A 27,973-nucleotide genomic window follows, 5' to 3' on the forward strand; every position below is an offset into this window, starting at 1 on the left:
TAAAAAAAAAAAATCTGAATTAATTGGGTTAACCCTCAAACCAAGTTAACCCGTCAAACCTGGGATTCGAGTCGTGAAAGTTTGATGACTGCATAAAAAAATTGACGGGTTAACCCATAATTAATTTGATTAACCTATGAAACCAACTTAACCCATAATTAATTAAACAAAAAAATTAATTAAAAAGAAAAACCATAAAAAAAAAATCTGTGTTAACCCGTTAAACCCGGAATATGTGTTATAAAAGTTTGAGATACAAAAAAATTTAACATTAACAAAAAAAAAAATTTAAAAATATCCATTAAAAAAAACAAAGAAAAAAAAAAAAAAAAAAAAGAAGCAAAAAGTAAAAAAAAAAAAAAAAAAAAAAAAAGTCAGCTCAGTTAAAGAAAAATGAAAAAAAAAAAAACAGCAATGATCAGTGTTTTATTGTGAACTGCACAATGCAGTCCATAGTAAAACACTGATTCCTTTTAGCTATATATAATAATGTCTTTTACTCTATTAGCTTTTTGTAGCGATCTATCGACTCGATAAGCAATTTTCAGCCACTAGAAATCAACCTCATCTTATTTTTCTTGAACATTGAAGGGTAAGGTTGAAGCACGACCGATCAAATCATGTGAGATTTTGAGTGCTTTTTGATGAAATGTGAGAAAATGGAAGAGAAAAGAAGAAGAAATCATTATTTTCTTCCTATTGCGTTACATTCTGCTCTACCAAATGTACACTGCAATTAAAATATGTTTTTTGCAGGTTGCATCTAAGTTTCTGCATGTAAAACTATACTAAATTACTAATGCACACCATTCCTTTTTATTTTTCTTCTGTAGATCCGTAGCATAAGGATAATATTCAATCTTGATTCTCAAGCGGGATCAGCCTCAGAAGTCAGATGTTATAAACCTTTTGTATGGCTCCCAATACTCTATCGGTGACTTCTGGACCAAACAATCTTGGAAAGTTTGTGCCTAGATCAATCTCAATAGTTTTTTTCTTTATTAGCTCATCTCGCTTCATCATATAAGCCTTCTCTTCCTCTCCCACCAATCTTTCTCCACGAGCGCAATGATCCAACCAAATCCCTAAAACTTCCTGGGCAGTAGGATCTATGTGATTTTTTACTATCTCCTCCATTCGTTCTGGTCCACCCGCTTCAGCTCCTATTTGAATCATAACGACTGTAGGTGAGAGGACAGAACGGAGATAAAGGGATGAAGAGACGTAGGGCTGAACCTCGGGGAGTTTCGCAAGCATCTGCCTATGAGTGTCTAACTGGGTGTTCTCATAGAAAGTTTGAAGATAGTCTGGAGAAAGGACAGGGTCCTTCCGTGGAGGCAAGTCAAGAATGAAGACCAGTGATGTTGGACTGCTCTGGATTAGCTCAATCATGAAATTTGGTGCATCTGTTGAAGGGTTCAGATAGGCGGACAGGCTAGTTATGTTCAATGCTCCGCCAGTAGGTAGTTTACAGTGCAGCCAACTTCCCAATATGAAATCGACCTGAAAAATGTCCAGCTTTCCATTAGATTTTTTCTATAAATTTTAATACATTTTTGAGAAGTTGAGAAACAAAAATAACTACCATCAGATTGATAAGAACAGTGCAAATGCAGGCAATTACTATGATTTGCAGCCTGTTTCATGTGAAGCCATTAACAATATAGGATTCCATGGGGCATGATGCCATAACCAAAGAAAGACTATAATGAAAAGGCTGCAAATTCAACTTCGACATAAGACTTCAATCCTCATAACTGAGTAAGAAGGTTCAGTTCTTGGCTGCTACATATAAATTATGTCTCAGTAATTTTGAAATTAGCATTCGATAAAGAAGCCATCCCTCTCCCGAAAATTAGTCAAGGGTTATTCCAGATTCCTCGTGCATTGCTCAGTTACGGAATCAAACCAAGTTTTTCATGCGATTCCAAGACCTAGTACAGCAAACTGAACCAAAATCTGATAAGCACTATACCAGCTATACAAAGCATTAACATACATATTATTGTGTGATCCAACTGAGTGCAAAACTGTCCCCAATTCTAAATTTTTTTCTTGAGGGATGCATGCCAAAACTGCTAGTTTTCAAGAAATCAGCCAAGCAAAATATATAGGGTCCATCAAAATGTAAGATGGAGACTAATCTACAAAGCAAACACAGATTAAGCATATCTAAATGGATTAATTAATTAATTAAGTCTGATTGCAGCTACCAAGACAATCTACCTTCTAAATAATTAGCGTTGATAAATACTAATCGGTAAGACTACTAGTCATAGCAACAAGCACTGGCTTAGAACTTTAGAATTATCGGTGGCGCATGAGCAAATAACAAATAAAACAACGAACCAATTCAAAGTTTCAAACTGTGCTCCAAGAAGTGAGATGGAGGAAATTACCTGGGAAGACTGAAGACCTGATCTGATATGAAGTGAAGCTTGGGCGCTCCCACTTTCGTTCTGGCAGTGTTGTACGTCAAGGGGAAGTGTACAAGGGAGGAGGTGTGAGCCAAGTCGATCCTCCACCGTTGATAAGAGATTAACCATGAGATCCCTGTGTGGGGCAGAGACAAATGGGAATTCCATGAATTTCTGACGTCCCTGGTTGTGGAGATCCATTTGGGAGGCGGGTGAAGATGAGGAGGAGGAGGAGAGTGATGCAGTGGCTGAGATTTTTGTTCTTGAGGATTTGAGGGGAGGAGGAGATGGTAACGAGTGTGGTAAGTGTAAAATTGGAGAGAAGCTGACAGCCATTAGTTTAGATTTTGGATTTACAAATTTGAATCACTAATATTTTGGTTAACTGCTTTATTTCCCAACTTGTCATGACAAGGAAATCTCTACAATGTTTTTTTATTATTATTATTCAATTTTCTTAAAAGCTTTGATGACCAGAAAATTATGATCTAAATTTTTAAATCCTTAAACCTAAATTTCAATCTTTTTTAGCCTAAAAACATTAAATATACCTCTAAAAGCCCATTTCTAACCATAAAGTATATTTTAATTGACATAAAAATTGAAAATTAAATTAAAAAAAATTACTATGCTCTGATTTTTTTTTTTTTTGAACATTGTTAAAAGTAGAAACAACATCCATTGAATTGTTCTTTAAAGATAAATCTTTAAACACCAAGACTCTAGTTATTAGTGGCTAGAATTTGGCCACCAAAACATCCTCTCTCCTTTGTCTTTTCCAATGAATTTCTCTCTTTTTTAATAATAGTTAAGGATTAAAATGCAAAACAAATAAGTTTAATGACTAAAATATAAATGTTAAAAAAAAACAGGATCAAATATAAATCCTTAAACCTAAATTTCAATTTTTTAAAAAACCTAAAAACATTAGATATACCTTTAAAACCTCATTTCTAACTGTAAAACATATTTTAATCGATATAACAATTCAAAAGTAAATCAAATTAAAAAAAAATTGTTATCCTCTTATTTATTTTTTAAAACATTGTTAAAGGTAGAAACAACATCCATTGAATTGTTCTTTAAAAATAAATCTATAGACACCAAGTATGTAGTTATTAGTGGCTAGAATTTGACCACCTAAAAGTTCTCTCTCTCCTCTATTTTTTCCAATGAATATCTCTCTTTTTTAATAATACTTAAGGATTGAAATACAAATAAATAAATTTTAATGACTAAAATATAAAAGTTTAAAAACAAAGGATCAAATATGCAAACTGTGAAAATGATTACATGATCAAATTGAAGTTTTTCACGTCTTTGGAAAATAGAAAAAGGTTCTATTCTTGAAATGTTAATTTTAATCCTTTTTCTTTCAATTTTTGTTTTAAGAAAACCTTAAATTCAATTTCATAAATATGTCTTTTAATTTAACCTAGGAATATCAAATGCCATATTAGGTATGCAAAGCATACTAATCAAAATAAATCACAAAATATAAAATCATTATATTAGAGCTATGAAATTAAAAAGAAATTAAGTTCAATGATTGAAGTATATAAAAAAAAACAAATTTCAAGGACTTAGAGAGGAAAAATTGGATGTGAACAACAGCATGTACAAAATGTAAGAGAGTGCAAAATAGATTAACAATTAAAAACTCAAATCTTTTAGTTTATATTACAATGTCATTAAAATTATCTATTTTTTAAATACGATAAACAATACATTTAATAAAATCATTGTGTTAATTTTTTGTGAATAATTTTAAAATCATAAAATACATTTTTCTCTCTAAAAAATATTATATTATGCTTCCTTAATTTTATTCACTAACACACTGGTCTTCAATGCTATAATATTGATGAGGATAAAATTATTATATTAATTTGCTAATTGTCACACACACATATAAGTGAGAGAAATACATCACCACCACCAAATAACTTCTCACCATATGTAATTTAGTAAGTAAATTCAAATAATTATGAACTATATATATATATTAAGCAATAAGCTAAGGGTGTTGGAAATTCACTATTCATCCACACCCACCCAATGCACTATGAATTACAATAGTAATTCACAGTGTATTTCTTTTTTTTTTTTTACTTTTTTTTCAACTTTCCCTTTTTTTTTTTTTTTTTTATTTTTTATTTTTTGTCTAAAATTACTTTCCTTTTTTTTCCAACTTTCCCCTCTTTTTTATTTATTTATTTTTAAAATTATCTTTTTCGATTTTACTTTTTAATATTGAGCTGGTTAGAATTTTCACTTTATAATTTTTTTCTTTTAAAATACAATGAATTGCTACGGTGTTTTTCCACATGGTTTTTCTATTTTATTTTTTTATTTTTTAAAATTATATTTTGTTGATTTTAATTTTTTAATATTGAGCAAATTGAGAATTTAGTTTTGTAATTTTTTTCTTTAAAACAATGTTGATTGCTACAGTATTTCTCCGCATGGTTTTTATTTTATTTTTTTTTTATGATTTTCTCTGAATCTTTTTCAATTTTATTTTTTAATATTGAGCTGATTAAAAATTATAGTTACAATATATGAGAAAAGCATTGTAACTTTCCTTGTAAATTATTGTGAATTGCCATAGTGTTTTTTTCCACATGGTTTTTTTTCCAGTATCTTTTGTGTGTATGTTTTTTTGTAATATTTTTTTTCATAATTATCTTTGTCGATTTTTTTTTTAATATTGAGCTGGTTAGAATTTAACTTTGTAATAAAATTTAATCATGTGAGAAAAGTATTGTAGCTTTCCTCACAAAACATTATGGATTGTTAGAGTTTCTCTTAACATAGCTTTTTTTCTTATGATTTTTTTAAAATTATCTTTGTCAATTTTATTTTTTTTAATATTGAGCTAGTTGAGAATTACAATTACAAGTCATTACAAATAAAGTTAAATCATGTGGGGAAGCACTGTAGCTTTCATCACAAAACACTGTGAAATTGCTACAATGTTTCCAACAAGGTTTTTTTTCTCTGTTTTTTCTTGTTATTTTTTTTTATAAAATTTTTTCTGTCGATTTTATTTTTTTAATATTAAGTTTATTGAGAATTTAGCCTTGTAATTTTTTTCTTTAAAAAACTGTAAATTATTGCAGTGTTTTTTCATATGATTTTTTTATGATTTTTTCTAAAATTATTTTTGTTGATTTTTTGTTAATATTGATTTGGTTAAGAATTATAATTACAATAAAGTTAAATCATATGGGAAAAGTGTTGAAACTTTTCTCACAAAACACTGTGAATTGCTACAGTATTTCTCTGAATTGTTTTTTATATGATTTTTTCTAAAATTATCTTTGTCGATTTTATTGGAGAAAGCACTGTAATTTTCCTCACAAAACATTATCAATTGCCACAACGTTTTTCCTCATGGGTTTTTTTCCTTCCAAAATTATCTTTGTTGGTTTTTTTTTTTAATATTAAGTTGGTAGAGAATTTAGCTTTGTAATTTTTTTGCTTTTTAATAACAGAAAAGCTAAATCATGTGCGAAAGCACTATAGTTCCCTTACAAAATATTGTGGATTACTACAAATCATTTTGTTCAGTCTATAAGCTTTTTGATCACCAACACAACTTTTTTTTCCGTCATGAAATATTGGCTCCATCATACCTTTAGTTTTTATTACTTATCTAATATTGATTCACAATTATAACACTATCAAGTACATTTGTTTTATAAGCTCGCGGTAGTACACGGGCATACCATCTCGTATATGTATAAATCATAATCAATTATCATAATAAATTTTATTTTTATTAGTTATTTCACATGCACTATACTACATGTGGTATCGACATTATGGATGCATTTTATGGTATCATGAATTATTGTTTTTAATTGAGAAATCCAAAGATAGTGTGTACACTTCATAAAATAAATTAAAAACATATACAAACTGAAAAATAAAAAAATATATTTTTTTAACACTAAATAAATACTAAAGTAGAAACTTCATTTTACTAATAAAAGCAAAAGATAGATTCACTTGTAAATATTTTACATTGGTTATTATGAATTATTGTTTTTAATTGAGAAATCCAAAGATAGTGTGTACACTTCATAAAATAAATTAAAAACATATACAAACTGAAAAATAAAAAAATATATTTTTTTAACACTAAATAAATACTAAAGTAGAAACTTCATTTTACTAATAAAAGCAAAAGATAGATTCACTTGTAAATATTTTACATTGGTTATTACGTTTGATTTTAAATAGCCAAACATGTCCCATAAAAAAAATAAAGAAACCTACCTTTTTGTTTTAATGCAATAACTTTATTTACAGAAATTTAAATCACAATTTCAATACAATATTAACTGTCAATTATTGTATAAAAACTACTGAATTCTTTTAAACTTCTTGATTGATTTGAACATACACCAATTTTCACTTCCATGGATCACTAAGAAGGATTACAGAAAACATGATTATATCCTAAAAACACTTCTTATAACTCCCAAGATTCTGTCTGCCACATCTTGTCCAAATTGAATAGGCATGCTTGAGCTCAGATCCATCTCAATTGCTCTACTCTTTATCATTCGATCCCTTTTCTCCAGTTGATCCCTCTCATCTTCCTCAATAGTAGCCGTTCCTCCTTTGCAAACACAACTATCCATCCATAGTTCAAGAACCTCATTAGCTATGGGTTCAATATTGGCGCGAATAATTTCTTCAGCACGCTCCGTCGTCCCACCGTCCTCACATGTTATGCTAACCAAAATCCCCGTGGGAGAAACAACATTTCGAAAGTAGAGGGAAGATGAGAAGTAGGGTTTGGCTTCGAGGACTTGTGTTTCAAGTTGTTTCCTAAGTGCTTCCAGTCGAGAATCTTCATAAAAAGTTTTGAGGTAATCTGGGTGGAGGACGAGGTCTTTCCTTGGAATTAAATCAAGAAAGAAGATGAAGTATGTTGGGCTGCATTGGACCAGCTCGAATTGAAAATGTGGTGCATCTGTTGAGGATTTGAGATAGCCTTGGATGTTAGTGATGTCCATTGCTCCTCCGTTTGGTAAGGACAAGTGGAGCCAACTCGTCAATATGAAATCAATCTGGTTTCCAAAAAAAATAAATTATTCATTAGTTTTTTTAATATTATATAGTTATAATATTATAGGGAGAGAGGGAGTACATGAGAGGAATCGACTCCACGGTTGATGCAAAGAGAACCTTGAGAAGCACCACTCTGGTTCTGATAGTATTCAGCATCAGGAGGGACTGAGGCTGAAGAAGGAAGGAGATGACCATGAAGGCGTTTATCCACGGCTGAGATTAGACCCACCATTAAATCTTTGTGAGGAGCCAAGAGATGAGGAAACTCCATTAACCTCTGCCCTCTCATCGGCTGTTCCATCTCAGATGGTGTGGTCGATAAGGCACGTATTGAGTTTCTGATCTTTCTGGTGGATATTTTCTTCAATGGTAAAGCTGAAAATGAATTTAGATAAACATGTGTATGTGGGCAAAGCAGGAGGGTCATTGTTTCTCTCGCAATCTGTCCTTCAAGCAACGTAAAGTCGACAATGGAATAAGATCCACATAAAATACATCATAACTAATATGAACAGTAATTTCTCTAAATTTAAGAAAATAATATAAAAACCATTTGTACTAAGAATATTCGTAAAATTTTAATAAAAATCAATAAGAAATTGTAAGATGCGTTGAATAGAATATGAAAATTGAAAGAGACGTCTTAGCTAGAGTCGTGTGAATACTCAATTATTAGCATTTTGTTTTTCAAATTCAACCAAAAAAAGGTGTAATCAAATGACACAGGATTTCTCAGCTCGTCGAAGACAAATATTATTCTTCCATCAACAACATCCACAAAAGATGAGTCATCTCCTTCCTTGAATATTATTCTTTCAACTATTTTGCGAATTTCAAACTTGAATATTGACTATAATGGGCCGATTAACTGAACCTGAGGAACTTAATTAGCTCAGTCCACCAACTGTTGTTAATAGCCATTTATTGTTGTCTGTCAGATTTAGTGACCTTTGATAGTGTAATAGTTTCTAGTCTTTTAGGTGTTTTTTTATTTAATAAAATATTAAACTGATGTTTTTATATATTTTTGAATGATTTTTATATGTTAATAAAAAAATTAAAAAAATATTTTAATTGAAAATTACTTTTAAAAAAACAACATATACTATAATTCCAGACACACCTAGAGCATCTCCAATGGCAAATTTGGAAAAACCAAATTGCTGATATGATTTTTTGAATATATTTTTTTTTTAGTTTCTGTTTTTTGTTGTATTTATCACAACAACATTTTCATTACTTCTAACTCTTCAACACCCTTAGAGCATCTCTCAAATGATAATAAGTTATTTAGAAAAGTCAAATGATTCATATGACTTTCAAAATATATATATATTTTTTTTTTATTTCTATTTTCTTTTACTCTTCTTAAATTTGTTTGAAAATCAAATGAAATAAACCAATTTCAGCCGTTGAAAAAATTATGATTTTTTCGTAGACAACTAAATGAGTTTACAGATTTTATTTGACTTCCGACTTATTTAGCCACCTTTGTGAAGAGTAAAAAGACAACGGGAGAATAGACATCTCAAGCCCTTCAATGATTTAGGAAGTTGCTTGACATTTCAAGCTTGAAGAACTCACCAATGTCCTTTTCTTTTTCAAACGGAAATGACAAATTGGGCCTTTAAATTGTTTTTAACATTTTCATTACCTCTAGCCCTTCAAAAGCATTTAAGTTTAGTTTTCAATGTCTTTTACTCTATTAGTTCTTTGTATCGATCTATCCACTCGATAAGCAATTTTCAGCCACTAGAAATCTACCCACAACTCTGGCAATAATGAATATTCCATTCATCTTATTTTTCTTGAACATTGAAGGGTAAGGTTGAACCACGACCGATCAAATCATGTGAGATTTTGAGTAACTGTAGGCGAGAGGGCAGAACGGAGATAAAGGGATGAAAAGACGTAGGGTTGAACCTCAGGGAGTTTCGCAAACACAGATTAAGCATATCTAAGTCTGATTGCAGCTACCAAGACAATCTACCTTCTAAACAATTGGCGTTGATAAATACTAATCGGTAAGACTACTAGTCATAGCAACAAGCATGGCTTAGAACTTTAGAATTATCGGTGGCGCGTGAGCAAATAACAAATAAAACAACGAACCAATTCAAAGTTTCAAACAAGAAGTGAGATGGAGGAAATTACCTGGGAAGACTGAAGACCTGATCTGACATGAAGTGAAGCTTGGGCGCTCCCACGTTCGTTCTGGAAGTGTAGTGGCTGAGATTTTTGTTCCTGAGGATTTGAGGGGAGGAGGAGATGCTAATTGGAGAGAATGAAACCTCTAAATGAAATAAAATAATAATAAAAGAAAGCCCTTTAAATGAGCCTATGGGTCTTAGCCTAATGGACCATTTCATAGGCCCAAAAGCAAGGGCAGGCCGCACACCTACCCATTTTAATTTTATTTTTCTTGGTTGGGTGGACGATGCATCGTTCTCTTAGCAAAGTGTCTTTTATATCTCTAGTTTCTGGTGACACGAGGATCTCAGGAAAATCAGGGCAAGGGTTTTCCAACCCCATAAATATATTTTTCAATCCCTTTTTTATCTAATAACATCTAAAAAAAAATCTAAAGACCTACATAAACCTTTTCATGCCTTAAAACAACCCAAAAATCAATTCAAAAATAAAAGATCAACTTGAAAACTAAAAACTTTTCCCAATTAGATCTACCTTCTCATGCACTTATAAGATGAAAGAATACATAAGTTAAACTTTTTTTAATGGAACTCGTAGACACCAAAATCAACATATTAAGTGGTCAAAATCGGTGTCAATCAAGGACTTTCTCTCTCTACTATCATAATTCAATGAATCTCTCTCTTTTTTCTCTCAAACTAAGGATTAAAATTTAAAAAAAAAATTGATTTTTTATACCAAATTTGAATTTTCAAGATATTGAAGGCCTAAATGTTGTCATTTAAAAAGTAGAGGACCAAAATGAATTTTTAACCTGAATTTCCATCCATGTTTTTCAGTCACCACTCTTTTTATCTATTTATTTTACTTTGATTCTCAAACTTTCAATACCATTCCTTCATAGCAAATTAACCTAAAGTGGCCAAGAATTTTTTCCATAAAAGGGCTTAATCAAGTAAAACAAAAGCTTAATAACCAAATTGAAAAGAAAAAATCAATCTAATAATTCATAGTGAATTGTGTGTGTGTGAATAGTAGTGTGGGCTACAATGCCATTTCGTGTTTTGTTAATAAGTGATGCACTCATGCTATTTTATGGGTTAAGTTAATTGTTAATGTAAAAAAAAAAAAGAGGGTGTTGAATTTGTGGAAGTGCTTTTTGGTATCATAATATTTTTTTAATTGAGAATTCGAAAGATAATTTATGTGTTTAATAAGAGATTGAAAAGTATTTGAACTAATAAATCATAAGAAAAAAAGTTATTAATGCTAATTAAAAAAACAAGACGAAATTTTGATTTTACTTGAAAGAAACAAAAAATAGATGCACGCAAATGATTGACTTTGTGTCAATGAGAACTTTTCAAAAATATTTATTTAATTATATAAAAATTAAAATAGATATTTGTAATCTAAATTATATATATATATATATATATATATAATTATTCTAGATTATATTTTATTGTTCATGTAATTTTATTGATTTTCATAAAAAAAAAATATTTTTTTATTAGTAGTATGTTTTATTGAATAAAAAACTGAAAGTAATTAAAATAAAAATTTGAGAAAATTATAATTATTTGAAATGATGAGGAAAAAATGAATCTCATTAATAGAAATACCATTTTTCTTATTCATGTGTCTCTATTTTATTTTTATTTTATTATAACAAAAACATATATTTTTTATCGTAATCATTGTTTTTTATAAGAACTTATCATAATCTTATAACGCAAGTCTTTTACGAGGATTAATAAAGGCATATACATGTTGGAAATCATGCGAGTATTAATAATCTAATATCCATTCACTTCAATTATCACTAAAACGTCACGATTTTTGTCAAAATGAGTTAAAGTTCAAAACCAAAATCCTAAGATTAAAACCTGTCAAAAACATGTTATTGATGCAAATAAACACTCCATTATCTACTAATCATGCATAACAAAGGTGTTTATGTAAAGAAATGGACCAAACATTGTATGAATCAAGAGTCTAAGATATTGTTCTTCCTAAGAACATGAAAAAAAAAAAAAAAAAAAAACTCAGATTCCCAGCCATGAACCCAACAAAGGTAGCCATTGTCAAGCCTAAAAAATAGTGTTTTTCGCTTCTCAAGCATGTTTTATTTAACCTAAAATGTCACACTACCATAAATAAACATGTTTGAATTTTTTTAAAAAAAAAAAAAACTAACAAATAACATCAAAACATCAAAATCATGCATGAGGTAACAAATCCAAAAACTACCAACTTAAAAACACACTACATGTTTATGCAATATGGATTCAAAATTGGTTTTCTGAACTTATTTTGGTAATGAACAAACCTAACACAATCAAGAAGAACATTCTTGCTTAAGTTAAACAAAAACTAAAACAACACTATTAATTCAAAACCAAAACAATAACATCATCATCATCATAAATTGAAACAGTAACAATATTATATATAAAAAAAACACATTAGAAAACTAATAAAACTTCAGTAAATAAAACAAAACACAACATTGAATAGGTGAATACAACATCATTTGTTAAGCATTCTAAACCTCTTTTCTATACTTATAAACATAAATGCCGCACGTCTCCCGCGCAGCGTCGGATGATAATTTTTTTGTTTGCTTTGCTTGATTCATTAGAAGTCACAACCTAGTATTTAATTAAGGGCTACTAGGAAACCCTTAATATAACGCTTTTAAAGATTTTAAAATATAACGCGTTAAAAGTCGAACGCGTTCCAAAGATCTTTGAAAATTTAAATTTTTTGAGATGATGCTGAAAATGATAAAAATGATGCAAATATATTTAAAAAAATGTATTTTTTTTTAATTTTCATTGTTTTTCACTATTTTTGGATTTTTCAAAAGTTTTTATAGAAAAGATGGGTTAAAAATTAGGTAACAACAGATACCCCCTCTTTACAATGCTTACGAATCAAAACTCCTCAATGTTTTGCATACTAAGCTTTTTAAAGAAAACTTGTCTTCTTGTCTCACTAACTTGTTGAATATCCACTCATCTAAAGACCTTACTCTTTTTTTATGTTTCTTTCTCTTTTCCTTTTCTTTTCTTTCTTTCTTTCTTTCTCTCTCTCTTTTTTCCTTTTTTTTTTTCGTTAACCTGATATCTCATCTAGCGATCTCCTTGAACCAAAACCAAAGAATGTGTGTAGCTCAGTCAACCTGAAATTCCATCTAACAATTCTGTTTAACCATAGCTACCTGAGATCCCTTCTAGCGATCCTTTTTAACCAAAACCAAAGAATATGTGTAACTCGGTCAACTTGAAATCTCATTTAGCGATTCCCTTTAACCAAAGCCACCCGAGATCCCATCTAGCAACCTCATTCAACTAGAACCAAAAAATATGTGTATCTTGGTCAACCTGAAATCCCATCTGGCAATTCCCTTTAACCAAAGCCACCTAAGATCCAATCTGGTGACCTCATTCAACTAGAACAAAAAAAATATGTGTAGCTCAATCAACCTGAAATTCTATCTAGCGATTCCCTTTAACCAAAGCCACCTAAGATCCCATCTAGCGACCTCATTCAGCTAGAACTAAAAATATGTGTAGCTCGATCAACCTGAAATCCTATATGGCTATTCCCTTTAACCAAAGCTACCTAAAATCCCATCTGGCGACTTATTAAACCAAAACCAAAAAATATGTGCAGCTCAATCAACCTGAGATCCCATTTGACAATTCCTTTTAACCAAAGCTAGCTGAGATCCCATATGGTGACCTCATTTAACCAAAATAAAATAATATGTAAAAAGTAGTCTCATTATAATGGGTGACTTACCAAAATAGAAGATGAAAAAAATGTGAGGTGGTCTTATTATTATGGGTGACCTACCCAGATGAAAAAGAATATGAAGTGACAAGTGTGAAAAGAATATGACTTACCTGGCGAAGTCCTGAAGGGATAACAAGAGAAGAGCTAGAAAACTTGATGCTTCTTAATAATTCCCGATCACAGGGTTTGAAAACTCAGGACTTCCCGGTTACAGGGTTGATCTTTTCATTTCTTTGAGATTTTCCTAATGGTAGGGTTCATCTCATCTTCCTTTTTATTCCATGATCAAAACCGATTCTTTGTTATCATCAACGCAATGCTTTTTTCTTTTTTCCATAATCTTGTTGAACCTTGTTGAGGATTTTTCCTGTAACAATTCAAAAACAATTGTGCAATGTTTCGAGATTAAATAACATGCATGCATTCTTACCTAATTTGGAATATAGGTCCCCCTTCTTTGATGCTCCATCATCATAAGGTGCTTTTGTTTGCATTCCAAAGCCTTATTTGGCCTTCTGATCTATCAGCTTATCTGTGTGCTAGTCATCCATTCAATTGTAAGTGTCATGCCTATCCAGGCTGTCCTCAATGATTATTGATCTCGTTGTTTATCAAGCATGAGTGTGCCCCCAAGTGTGGTGTTGCTTGATTCATCACGAATGAGCTTAACCGATCATTCATCTTTTGGATTATCCTGAGAATTGTTCCCTCATTGATTATGCACATCATGCCAACACCCATCAAAATTGTCAATTAGTCATGAACTTGCCCCAAGTTGAAACAATACTCTTCAAGTATATGTTATCACTAGCCTTCTTGGACCTACCAAGTCATCTAGACATGCATCTCATAGCTTACAGTACAAGGCTTATCGTTGTAAGCTCAATGTTCTTCTTCATGGATTTCTCTCATTTTATCGAATCAAATTATGAAAAGATATGCAGTGGCATCATCAATGATGTTCATTTTATCACTCATATTCATGCGATGAAGTGCGCCTTTGAGCTCTAAAACAGATGGTCCCACAGTCAGTCTTGGTGGTGTGTATTTTTCTGACATTCTTTCAAATGCAATTATACGATAACATCTTTCATAGCCATGTTTCAAAGCGTAACCCTAAAATAAAGATATGAAGTTGTCCCTTAATTGTAGCGTTGTTTCCAATTGTTGTTTAAGTTCACTAAATCATTGAATGTTTTTGAACAACATTACCCCAAGTGGATCTGAACATGTTTGTTCATCTGTTTATAATCAAGAAGTTTTTTTTTCATTGCCAAATGCTAATTCATAACTTTGATGGACTTTGACAACTCATCACCTGATTCTTTCTTTGCACCCTAGTTGATCTGCATATGCTCGTTTCTCCTTTTCAGGGTCCACTGTATTGCCTTAGATGACTCAACTTTTTAAGAAGTGTTGAGAAGAGTTGATGTCATTTTTGTCAAGGATTTTGCAATTGCAAATTTGATCGATGTTTTGTTTGACAACATTTCTTGCTTTGGAATCAAATCTCATATTTCAAAGATCATGTCTACTCAAAGTCTAGTTATTGAAATGAACTCAGAGATGTTGGTTTTTTTTAAGGTCTTTTCATAAATCAAGCTTCTTTGGTCAAAGACCCAACACACACTATTCAATGTAGTCCTTTGATTGCCTTGTATTTTGAAAACATAAATGACCCATTGTAAGATTAAAATGACTTTTTCATGGTTCTTTCTGTCATTTTTAATCTTTGATCTTATGTGTATTTTTTGATGGTCTGTGATGAGGTGACCTTCTGTGAATTTCAACAAAAACAAAAGGCTCAAGTCAAAACTTGAGGATTCAACAAGAAATATTGTTTTATTTTTTTAGCACCAATTTTATCAGCATACATAATAATAAGTAGCTTGATTCATGATGTCAAGACCCTTATGGAACAACTCTTTAAGTTTTGAGATTGTCATTTATCGGTTTAGATTGCTTACTTAATCGAAAAGGGCATTTAAAAGCATGTAATGCAGGCTATGGTTCATGGCTATGAAAAAAAGGAAATTTATAAGCTCAAAAAAGTGTTTAAGGGTTTCAAAGACTTAGGATCAACATTATCTATTCATCAATTCTCTTTCTTTTATTGTCTTTGTAGAGAAACTAACATATAACCTTGTTAATCTCAAAGATCAGAATTCTCTTAACATAAGTCATAAAGCAAATCCAATTTCTTCCTTGATGAATAACCAATCTAATCATTAGAGGATTTATCATTGATACCAAAATTCAATGTTAGTAACTCAGTAATTTCTCTGGTATTGACTTTCGGCGTATGTTGTGTATTTCCTTGATTGAAACTTCTTTTGCCCTTCCTAAACTTGATAGGCATTCTAATTCCTTTCCACTTTTTTTTCATAGATTTCTTCAAAGTTTGTGGCTTCTTTCTTCTTCTAGCTCTTTTTCAATCATTGGACTTTTGCTCTAAGCCTTTTTTTTATCCATTGATTCAATTAGTGAAGGGATGGACTTTAAAATATATCTTATTTGCCCCCAGTGTAAAGTGTGATCCTAGTCAGGGTTTTTTTTTAAAAGAAATATTATATCCAGCTCAAATAGGTATTACAAAGGATATATATCTTTAAAAAGTGAAAGGATGAACAAAGATGACATTTTCTCATTTCAAGCAAGGTCAGTTAGAACTGATAAATTTTGATCTTGTATAGTGTAATGATTTGGACTTATAAGAATCATGATTCTCAAGTCCATAACAACTAAATCCACTATATGTCATTATGCATACTGCTAAAATTTAGCTACATGGCGTGTGGTTCAATTTTAAGTGAGTTCAAAATTGTTTCGTCATCTCATATTGTTTATCTTGCCATTTTAACAAGTATCGAGTCATTTATGCAATCAAAATACCTTTAATCTTCAAAATTGATTAGCTTTAATTTTACATGTTGGAGTTTGATCAAAATATTTTGTCAAAAATGAAATGCTTAACATCTTCTAACTTTATAACAATAAAGAGACAGAGAAAAATACATGTTTCGTTAAAGGAATGAGATGTGATCCCAAAACAAAATGCAGAAGGGCAAAACTCCAAAATAAAATAATGGACAATTCAGCACCATTATTGGATCAGCTTTTTTGGCAATATTTGTGCTTTGCCAAGCATTTTCGATCTTTCATCAATTTAAGGATGTTCTGGTGACTATATGGTTGATGACATCATCATGCACAAACTCATCTCGCCTTTTATTCAACAACTTCTGGACTCGATTATTGAAATTCCTGCCATTGTTCAATTAAAATGACCAAGGACCCCACCATGACATTCACATCTCTTGTCTAGATTATACCACCTAGGAAACTATGGTTGCATGGGATTTGACGAAGTCAGATAAGAAGTCTGGAATCTGACAGATGTTGATCGACAAATTTAAGTGGCAGAGGCATGTCAATCTTGGCAAAGACATTTGAGCAGTTGATGTTATGGCAAGACCTTACTAAGCAAAATAATTGGGGTTTCTTAATTGAGAGTCATCTTCTGATTCAACTCTCTTCATTGTTCTAAAATTCATGACAGAACCTTCAATCTTTCCCCTCTTCATAGTTTGTTCAATTCTTTCAGCAATCCTCACAACATTAATCTTCCCATATTGTTATGGTTCTTTGAGGGTTGATAGAAACCTTTCAAGGTTGTTATATCCTGGTATTGGGTGCCATTGAAAGATGTGGAGGTAGTGAACAATAAACAGTGTAGCTGAACCAAAAAAGAGATTGTCTTTTGTTGATTACTGAAGGCGTTGTTGCCGTTCATGACTAAAATGAAGGAGAGGTGGTGCCACTTCAGAGTTTATGGCCTCTACTGATCGAGTGCTGAGGAGAAAAGTCAATGATATTTTCCATGTGTGGGACATGGACTGGCAGTGCTTCTACAGGAGGTTGTGCAAACATTTCATTTTCACTTTTAAAGTTCAGCACTTGTTCAAGCAGATCAAAGAGTCTAGCTACTTCACATTTAATGCTCTCAATTTCCTTTAAACAATGACCCTCTTATCGAACCCCATTCTTTATTTTCCAACTTTTCTCGGTCCAGTATAGTAGATATCGGGTGAAGGAACCTACTTTTCATCCCGGTGCAGGCATGACAAATGTATGATCATGTAATCTATATGATGAACTCGCTCTTCGAAGAGTAGCATATGGTCGTAACTCTTATATGATGAAACAAGGATCGTGATTCTTGCCCAAACTCTATAATGAAAATTTTATGAGTGACGGTCATTATGTCACCCACAAGTCTTGAGTTCAAGATGCTTCAACAAGAGTTTTCCCTGATGCAAATAATGATGGCACAAACAACGTAAGGACAAATTCTATTCATTATGTGAACATGGGTAGGTTTTTTATCTAGTCCCAAAAGGGTCTTTTATCTGCTCAGTGACGATCTTCGTAAAGACAGTATAAGGGCATTGCAAGAAATGGTTAAGGTACATATACCCACCATTACCAAGCAGGCACTCAGATATGAGTTGGGTGTTTCATGCATCTGAACCCTGACCAATAGTCATAGGGTAAATCGCTAATTCTCCACCTAACCTAAAAGCTTGTGTGTGCTTTCAAAAATAAAGACATATGATGCATGAGACAATTCTACAAAATGCATGAAAAAACGATTAACAAAAAATAGACAAAAACAAAAAAAAACAAAAACTTAAACACATTAAATACACAAAGTTTAGTCCAATATTGTCAGAAACAGTACCTTTCCCAGCGAAGTCACCATTCTGTCGCATGTCTCCCGTATGGCGTTAGCTAGCGATTTTTTCTTTTGTTTTACTTGATTCGTTAGGAGTCGCCACCTAGTATTTAATTAAGGGCTACTAGGAAACCCAGGCGTATTGGTCTTGTCGGAGATTCATGGATAAGGAACTGGTAGTGGTTAGGAAAGGTATTAGCACCCCTAACGCACCCTACCTAAGATAAGCTGCTTCGTGGCTTTCATGTGCTAAAGAAGTTTTAAAACTTTTATCTTTTCATTGAATATTAGAAATACAACGTACGTATAAGCTCATAATCCTTCATTGTGAACAAATCAAAATATTAAATTCTTCTTTTGTCTTTGCGATTTTATCATAAAATAAAAACATCCATGAATAAATAAAAATCCAAACACACACATTCACTTTTACTATTTTTTTTTCTTTTTTACATCCACACTACAAATTATAAAAATTCAAAAAAAAAACTAAACAAAAATTACATTAAACAACTTAAAATTTACAAAATAGCCCCTAAATAGAATCATGAACAGTGCTGGAAGCCTCCTAAGCCATGGAAAAATGTTGTAAAGCCTTAGGAATAGTAGGAAAAGTGGCGGCACGTCTGCCCCATGTGTCCCCGCCACTGCGGCGCGTGGGTTCACGCGCCACCACGAGCAAATCCCAACAGATCAGTGAATCTGGTATGTTTTCTCCTCCTCTCCCTTTCTGCATTGGCGGTGACATCCACCGCTTTTCAAAAAATAGAGATCTGGCTGCCTTAAGGTTTGTCCTTCTCTCTCATTCAAATCTTCTCCACCAGTGGAGATTTATTGTCACCTGAAACAGAAGAAAAGGCAACTCAAACAGTAATTGGTTTTAATTGAATTTTACATATTCATTCTCGTTCCTTTTTTTTTTATTTGGCAGTTGTGGGAGACAAGGGCCTTGTTCGATCAAGAGAGGAGATTGGGGGAAGCAATGGCTAGAAGTTCTTTCTTTGATTCATCTGGGTAAGGATGAAAAGAGTGTGTGGTGGCTGGTTGTTGATTATTGGGAAAGGAATATGTGTGGTGGCCGAGCATGTGTGGGGATGAAAAAGAGATGTGCTGGTCTTGGGAGATGGGGGAAACTGTGGGTGTTGTCTATGAGTGGGAGAAAACAGATGGGGAAAGAAGATGGAAGGGTGGTCTACTGAGAGTTGAAAATCAGAGGAAAGGAGGGGCGGCGGCTGTCTTAGGAAATGGGAGGCCGTGAGTGGGGAAGATGAAGGGGGATGGTTGGAGCTACTGGTTTTTGATGAAGCTGGTTTTCTTGTTTTTGTTTTTTAAGAGCCGCTAGAAAGATAAGGTGGGTTTTAGGTTTAGGGTTAGGTTATTTTGTTTGTGCTTTCTCTCTAATATGCAAAATTGCCCCCTCCTTTTTTGTGTGAGTTGTGGACCTATATTTATAGGTAAAATGTTGTTAGGTTTCCAAACTTGGTCTCTCAACCTTTTTTTTTGTAAATTTTTATTTTTCTTAGTTTTTTTTTATTTTTCTTATCAACATCGACTCGAATGAGGAAAATCGATGATTTAAAAATATAACGCGTTAAAAGTCAAACGCGTTCCAAAGATCTTTGAAAATTTAAAATTGTTGAGACGATGTTGAAAATGCTAAAAATGATGCAAATATATTTAAAAAAACATATTTTTTTGAATTTTCGTTGTTTTTCACTAATTTTGGATTTTTTGAAAGTTTTATAGAAAAGATGGGTCAAAAATTGGATAACAAAAATAAATAAAAAAAAATAAATAAATAAACACCTCAAGTAGGCCACAATGACTTGCTTTTAGATTAGAAAATATACCTAGAACAACTACTCTCTTTTTTGTTTTTTCTTTAGAAAGTTATGCTTGTCACCAATCTACTATCCTTTCAAAACTTAGAAAATCTTTATATTAGGCTCCTAAACATTTTATTTTTAAGTTTCTTATGAATATTTTCCTCCCTTTTTCGCTGTTTTTTTTTTTTTTCCTTTTTCTCCCCTACAACTTTGATTTTAAGGGAAATATTTATACGGTTTTAAGAGATTTTAAATTTGTTTCTGACCACCTGATCTTGAGGGAAAGGTTACAGACCCTAGATAAGAGCCCATTGAGAATCCTTTGAGTGTGAACACATAGAAAGCAAATCAATTTTTGCACAGTGATTTCATTTTCAAAGATCACTAAGTTGCACAATTTCAAGGTTTCATCAGAGTAATTGTGACATTATCATCACCTGAGACCACCAAAAGTTGGTAGAGGGGGTTCACACATTTTATTTGTATCCAACCTTACTCAATTTAGAAATCAGTAACTCTACATTTATGCATTTGAAGTTGACAACTTGATCAACCAAAACTATTAAAACATGCCTCGTTGACCAAACAACGTTTCACTCACCATCATTCAATCTAAACGACGCATTATTTAGGGTTTTTAATCTGGGATTTGACATTTTTTAATTTAGTTCTTGTTCTTCCAATTACTTTTAATTGCATCCATAATTACCTTCAAACTTTTAATTTCATGCAATTTCATCCTTATAAAACTCAATTGGTAGCCCTTATATTGTCTACATTTTTAATTTTAGTTATTGCTTTTGAATTTGTGCATTTTAACCCTTAATTGATCAATAAACTTTCAATTCCTTCAATTTGACCCCTGATTTGATCAATTCCAACCTCTACATTCACGTGTCTTTTCTAGTTTTGCTTTTGGTTTTAGATTTCTTCAATTAAATCCTTAATTTCCCCTCAAACTTTAATATTTATGCAATTAAGCCCCTGATTTGACTAAATTAACTCTTAAAAATTATAATGCAACCCTTCAACTTCAATCTTTTTCGATTAAAGCCTATACTTTAAAAATTAATTTTTATTGTAATTGAGCCCTTAATAAATTCAATTAAACTTTGAAAAATTCCAATTGAGTATTTGAATATCCAATTTTGAATTTTCCTCCTTAAATTGAATTTTCCTTTACCAATAGGGCCTTCATTGGTCAAAAATATATTGTCAAATTTTTCAATCTTGTATATTTTGATCTTTGTTAACCAGTCTTTAGTAATTTCCTCAGCGTTCTAGTATATTTTTCTTACTGATATTTTTTTTCCTCCAATATTTTTTATTTTTTTTGTATTTTCTCTTTTTATTTTTTTCTGATTTGTTTTATATGAGGCCTTAAAATGGGTAACAATAAGATCATGGAAATCTAATTTCATTGCCTTGATCCATATTGGGAGATATATGTTGTAATCATTGCACTAAGTCTTCAAAAACTCATTGTTAGGTTTGTTGATTTTGTTATTATTCCTCGTATTGTTGCTTCATGCTAACTACTACCTTTATCAATTGTGACATTATGGTATTCTTGATCCTGGTTCAAAGGCTTTGATACCAAATTATAACAGTTCTTGAATTTTGTAATAGAAAAGTGAAGAAAATTCATTATTTTATTAAATAGAAATTAAGCCTTACAATGTCATAAAAAATAAAGAAAACTTTATGGACTATTTCAAGATAGTCTGGGCTTCGAAGGGGACTAAAATTAACTTCATAAAAATTCTAAGATAAAATAAATTTCTACTTAAATAACTGAAACACTATGTTTAAGTATTGAATGGGCTTTATCCAAATTTGAATTCGATCTAGGATAACTAACTCTGCACAATAACAAAACAAGAATAAATCAAAGTTGTTAATTTTTTTCTATTTTAGCTGGAATAATCAGTATACTTCATAGCATTTTAAAGAAAGAAACAAAGTGGAACATATTTCATCTTGTTTAGAATCTCGTGTCATTCCAGATTTCTAGCCTATTTTTTTTACTTAGATGTTTCTAGTTTATTACCCTTTCCATTTTTGATGAAATTTTGACAAGCTAAAATGTGACTTAAGTTCTGACTTGTTCAAAATCACAGTTGTTATATTACCATCACTTTTACATCTTATGATGATACAATGGTGCTAAAAGTAACTCGAGAAGAAAGCCACTTCTTGGATATAATTGTCAAAAGTAGATTAAAAGATTTGGGGAAGCTTTCAGTGAACGGTGTATAATTTTTATAGCTCCACTATTATCTCTTTCATTTCTAATTAGGTCAACCACATGTAATTGTGGAAAAGACCCACATGTTTAACATTTGACACCCATTCTATATAGAAATACAATCTTACGCATTTTGTCAAGGAAGTTTAAAAAAAGTAAATTCTTAAGATTTTTTAGTTTTAAATTGCTGTAATGATGTGTTTGACACAAACATTATGTTAAATGAAGATAACTTGTGGTTTTATCTTTATATAAACAACTTGGTATCCTTTATGATCAATTACTAACGTATTATGAGCATTTAATCTTTGTGATAGACTAGGAGAATGATATTTCATATTTGGATAAAAAAAATAGCAGGCCATCACATGGACATAAAGAGTGTGTTTGGTATTGCGGTAGCTGTTGTGGTTGTGGTTTAAAAAAAATTATTTTTATAAAAAATACTTTTAGTTGAGGTTGGTTTGAAAAAATAGGTGTTTGGTTAAAACTATGGTTGAAATTGAGGTTGAACAAAAAGTAGTTTAATGTGTTTGGTTAAGAATGCTTTTAAAATTAAGGTTATATATATATATATATATATATATATATATATATGATAGTTTTTAATTTAAATATTATAGATTTAACTATTACTATTACATCATGTAATAAATAATATTTTATATAAAATATTTTTTATTATTCCATTAAACCGTCTACAATTCTATTACATACAAAACTCATCCGACAAGAACTATAGTTTCCATAATTTTTTTGAGCGTGTAATAAAATTAGATAAAATATTATTAGGAATAAAAAATTGATTTGATATTACAGTGCAAGTGAATTTAATTCACTCTACACTAGTTTTTCGAGAGAAAAAAATATTGTTCACATGGCAATGCGAGTGAATTTAATTTACTCTAAACTAGTTTTTTTATAAAAAAAAAATGTATAAAAAATAAACATACTGAAAAAAAAAATTATTCACGAACAGTGCAATTACTGTTCATTGTTTTAAGTGAACAGTGCAATTCACTTGCACTGTTCACGTGAATAGTGCAAGTGAATTGCATTGTTTACGTGAACAATGCAATTCCTCACTGAAACACGGTTTCATGAAAAACAACCAAGAGCTGCTTCACCAAAATCATGTTGCAAAACAATGCAAGTGAATTGCATTGTTCACGTGAACAGTGCAATTCATCACTGAAACACGGTTTCAAGAAAAGCAGCCAAGAGCTGCTTTACCAAAATCATGTTGCAAACGTGAATTATCATGAGACCCACTAAAAAAAATTATGTTTTTTATGTAACCAAATATTTGTTTTGTTGTGATTGCTTCAAACGGAGAAGTAACCATGCAAACAAACGCCTCAAAGTGTGGTGAGGTTTTCAAATTGAAATTTCATTCATAATTTATTAATTGTTAGGAATAGTATACATGCTCAAAGGAAGAAAACCCGGTTATTGTTTGAATTCATCTATTCTAAAAGATGAAATAGATTAGAGTACAATAGACTAAGTGTAATTGGTTTTTATTCATTACAATTTGAAGATTTAACAAAGATAAAATATTAATATTATCATATTAATCATAATATTAAAAATAATTATTACTATTTTTTATTAACATTGGTATTTTAAAAAAAATTATATATATAAGAAAGTTTTTTTCTATGCTAATGATAAAAATAATGTTTGCTTTATGTTTTTTTTTATATTAAAAATTTTTACTTATTTTATTTGTGTCGAAATAGTATACGTTAAAGTTATTTTAGTTTTAATTTTTTATTATTTAGAAATTTTTTAAATTTAAAATATATTATTTAGAAATATTTTAAATTTTAAAGTCATATTTAGAAACTAATATTATGTTTATATGGCATAATTTAAATATAATTTATTTTTAGAATTTAATATATATAAAACACTAAAATATTTCAAAACCAAAATGTATTGTTTTAATTAATAAAAAAAAAAACACTACCCAAAATGAAATTGATAACCTTGAAATAAACCAAAGATTTTCTTCCCACTGACAGGCTGCCATGCCCCTGATGAGCTGTCAGACGCGTCCTTGCCTCGTCCACATTGCCGAAGGCAGCATCTCCTTTAACCACTTCATTCTTGTTTTCAGTCAACCCTCCTTGCTGGACATTCCGCCTTCTTTTCTAAAGAAACCTTGTCATCTCCTTCACGCCATCTTCGTTTGCCAGCGACGGCCCAAATCCCTTACATCATCGTAATTTGATCTTCTTCTTCTTATAACTCCTTTAGTTGGAGCAATAACATTAATTTCTCAGAAGAACAATAAAACTAACGATCAATTATTGATGACAGCACTTTTAATCACAAAGGAAATTAGGTTATGTAGAGACAAAATCCATCTCGCAGTGCAAACTTGAAAGAAGAGAAGAGGGGGTTGCAGACCCATTTGCCTTCGGTCTTCAACCCCCACCTAGATTATACATTACCATTCCATCCTTATTATTACACTAATAACAATTACAACGACAAACTACTACTTCTATAATAATGACAGTGAAGTAGATCCTTCTGTCTACTCCTTTTACGGCTAAAGACGATCAGCTTCAGGCGGGCGGGCGGGCGGGCGTTCCTTGACCATGCACACCACCGATTTCTTCAATTACAGATCTTGATTTCCTTTGCACGGGGCCCCCCAAGCCCCATTTTCTCATCACGGCCCCTCTTTTTCTTGTTTTGACACTTCAACAAAACCCCAAACAATTTCAAGCCCCCCCCTTCCCCACCGTCACCATCATGATCGGTATCATCATGATCAGTGTCATCACTCGTATTTTCATCATCATCATCATCACTTTGATTATCGCCAGCATCGGCCTCACCATTACAAGTGGACCCACCACATCCAATGATGCGATTGATTTGATCAGGGCTCACCTTAACATTCTCCGTCAAAAAATTAATCAGCTCCCCACATTGTTTCCTAGCTTGCTCGAGTTCACTGCTCAGGACGTCGTTGTCTTTCTTCAACTGCTCGTTCTCGATCGATAAGTCGGCGACTTGTGTCACCGCAGTTTCGACCGACCCCGGGTTCTTCGAATCCGGTGATGACGTTGACGTGGACCCCAGGTCCTCTCCGGAGTTGGACGAAGAGGATGCGCCTCCGGATTTTCCGGCAGGCGAGGTTTGGGTTGTCGGAGACGGAGCCGCTGTCTTTCGGCGGCGGATCTCAGCGAGGAGCTCTTTCTGTCCTTTCCGGAAATTCTCGTTGGCGAATTCCCATTTGTCTGGCACGATTTTTCTAAAGCCCTGATAAACAGTACAAAATAATTAGAATAAAAGAAAATACCATCGGTAACCAATTTTAAGAAAAAAAGGAAGCGGATAAACACATGCAGGCTACTTCGGTACCGTCAAAGTGGAAAAAGGAAAGGCGATGTGGAAAAAATTAGGAGACACGTGGCCCACATTATGTAGTTCGGTGGGTAATAAAATCGGCGCAGCCAACAGGGAAAATCTTGGTTGAGATATGGAAACGAACTTCCAGAAAGGTTAATTTTCTACACGCAATTGGATTAGTTCAATTATTGCTCCCATGGTGATGATACATGATATTATTATTATTATTAAAACATTTATATTATTATTATTAAAACATTATATTATTATTTTAATTGAGATTTAGTTATTTCAAGGAATAGTTGCATTTCAAAATATTTATTAAAATAATATTTTTTCTACAACATCAAAACAATTTAAAATCATAAAAAAAATAATCTAAAACAAAAAAAATAAAAAATAAAAAGTAAATTGCTCATAAAGAAAAGAGGTATATATCACTTGATCATAAAGTCTATTGCATTATTTTTCGTTAACAAAAGTGGCATTACGTGCATATTAATATTAAAGATGCGTGTCGACATCTTACAAGGACCACGGCAAGAAGTACCTTAACCCTATATCTACCACAGTCTCTCTTCATCAACGAAATTATATTTTTGAGGGACCAATTCGTACTTTGTCCTCTTATTATATATCCTAAATATAAGAACTCATACTTGCAATTCTTTATTGTTTCTAAATAATAAACCCTTTTTATTATTTTATTTTTATCTAAGCAAAATTATTGATACAAGTCAACCCAAGTTAATGACTTTTGGGGATCTAATTTGAAATATTTATACATAGAGGGACTCTACGAGCATTTTAAACCTTGATTTAACTTAATTTAATTTTATTTCTCCTAGAACTCTACCTTGCTGAACTTACGGCCCCACTATGGAGCTGCCTCCACACACATGCTGAAGAATGACCAGAGACAGAAAGACCATCATGTCCCTCACCTAATAATAGTTTCTCGGTTTAAGCATGGGTACAATCGACCTTAGGCTGGCAGGAAAATCAAGGAATCGATCTTAAGCCATCGTTTTCATGTAGCAAGAAAGAAAAATACCCCTCCACCCACCAAAAAAAAAATCAATAAAGTAAAGCGGGCATGAAGTTGCAAAGAAATTGCACGTATGGTTTTCTTCCAGAGAAAGAAGATGAATCGGTCAACGAAGACAACAAAAATGGGTTTCTTCTAAACAACGTTAGACAAGCCAAGAAATCACACACATGCAAGCAAGAAATGATGGAAATAAAAGCTAAAAGAAGAGTAAAAAAGACAAGAATGATGCAAGTAAATAACTTACATAGGTATTGAGCTGGCGAACAAAGCTAGAGAAGTTGTTGTGTTTGAAATAATTAGGAAGCAAATCCTTGGCAAAATCAGCAGTTTTCCAGACAACAAAGGTTGTGCCGGTTTCATTCCATGATATCACATCATCAGTGCTTGGATCATCCACCAGCTGGTAGGTCTTCGTCAAAAACGGCGCCGGAGCTGACCTCTGCGCCATTTCTTCCAAATCTACCCCTCACCAAACCCCTACGAAGATCTCCAAAAACCTCTATCTAATCTACCCCAGAAAAGAGCAAAGATCCCCCTCCCTATGTGCACTTATGCAGTAGGTACTGGAAAAAGAAAAAAAGAGGAAAAATTAAAGAACAAATCCTATATTACCTTGCAGGGGCGTTGTTCACTTTACACAGAGCAACTAAAAAGCAAAAGAGCAGTCAAGAATTCCCAGTCCCAGCAATAGAATCCAGAGAGAAAGAACTTGGAGCTAACAAGATTGTTGAACAGTTTCAGCCTATCTGCTTCCATGGATGTTCTTGATTACCAAGATGAGACCTATGGTTTTTTTAGTAAGAACCCACAGACCCAAGACCATAACTTCCCTCTAAAGCACCTTCTTAGAGAAATATTTATCATCTGGGTTCCGTGCACGGAACTCTTATAAAGGGGAAAGGGGCCATAGAAAGTGACGCAGGTTCTAGAAATTTTGAGAAACCCAACACTCGTGTTAAAGAAAACAAAGAATAGCCCACTTCAATACTCCTTCAAAGCTATAGTAATATTATAACAGTATAAACATAAAAGGGAGAGAGAGAGAGAGAGAGAGAGAGAGAGAGAGAGAGAGAGATGCAAACAAACAAAATAACACGCTTTTAAGAGAGAAAGAGGAATTAAAAAAAAAATAAAAAACGGTGGTGGTGGTGGTGTCCAATTGTTTCTTCGAGGGAAGCTTCTAATACATTTCTAAATTGTACTAACAGAAATGTTCAATTTATCTAAGATCAACACTTGGATGATGGCTCATTGGCGGGTACTTTTCTTCAGAAGGGCAAGAAAATG

The 27,973-nt window shown here is 32.0% G+C and overlaps 3 protein-coding genes across 5 annotated transcripts; all 3 read right to left on the reverse strand.

Moving 5' to 3' along the window:
- Positions 1 to 667: 667 nt before the first annotated feature.
- LOC118047897 (red chlorophyll catabolite reductase, chloroplastic) lies at positions 668 to 2,794 on the reverse strand. Its single transcript, XM_035057328.2, has 2 exons — positions 2,400 to 2,794; positions 668 to 1,503 (listed from the first exon to the last, which is right to left on the reverse strand). The coding sequence occupies exons 1-2, from the start codon at positions 2,751 to 2,753 to the stop codon at positions 892 to 894; spliced, it is 966 nt and encodes a 321-aa protein (XP_034913219.1). The 5' UTR covers positions 2,754 to 2,794; the 3' UTR covers positions 668 to 891.
- Positions 2,795 to 6,749: 3,955 nt separating this feature from the next.
- On the reverse strand, positions 6,750 to 9,816 carry LOC118047898 (red chlorophyll catabolite reductase). 3 transcript variants are annotated; one of them, XM_035057330.2, is made up of 3 exons: positions 9,657 to 9,816; positions 7,582 to 7,944; positions 6,750 to 7,501 (listed from the first exon to the last, which is right to left on the reverse strand). In XM_035057330.2, the coding sequence occupies exons 2-3, from the start codon at positions 7,927 to 7,929 to the stop codon at positions 6,878 to 6,880; spliced, it is 972 nt and encodes a 323-aa protein (XP_034913221.1). In that variant the 5' UTR covers positions 7,930 to 7,944; positions 9,657 to 9,816; the 3' UTR covers positions 6,750 to 6,877. The 3 variants fall into 3 exon arrangements, with proteins under 3 accessions (XP_034913221.1, XP_034913223.1, XP_034913222.1); XM_035057332.2 differs by having other exon boundaries at positions 7,582 to 7,877; positions 9,657 to 9,808; XM_035057331.2 differs by having other exon boundaries at positions 7,582 to 7,949; positions 9,657 to 9,803.
- A 14,778-nt stretch (positions 9,817 to 24,594) lies between these two features.
- Positions 24,595 to 27,672, reverse strand: LOC118047899 (heat shock factor protein HSF24). Its single transcript, XM_035057333.2, has 2 exons — positions 26,931 to 27,672; positions 24,595 to 25,545 (listed from the first exon to the last, which is right to left on the reverse strand). Exons 1-2 carry the CDS (start codon positions 27,132 to 27,134, stop codon positions 24,895 to 24,897), a joined length of 855 nt encoding a protein of 284 aa, XP_034913224.1. The 5' UTR covers positions 27,135 to 27,672; the 3' UTR covers positions 24,595 to 24,894.
- Positions 27,673 to 27,973: the final 301 nt, after the last annotated feature.

This window comes from Populus alba, chromosome 7 (assembly GCF_005239225.2).
Source record: "Populus alba chromosome 7, ASM523922v2, whole genome shotgun sequence".
Lineage (NCBI taxonomy): Eukaryota > Viridiplantae > Streptophyta > Magnoliopsida > Malpighiales > Salicaceae > Populus > Populus alba.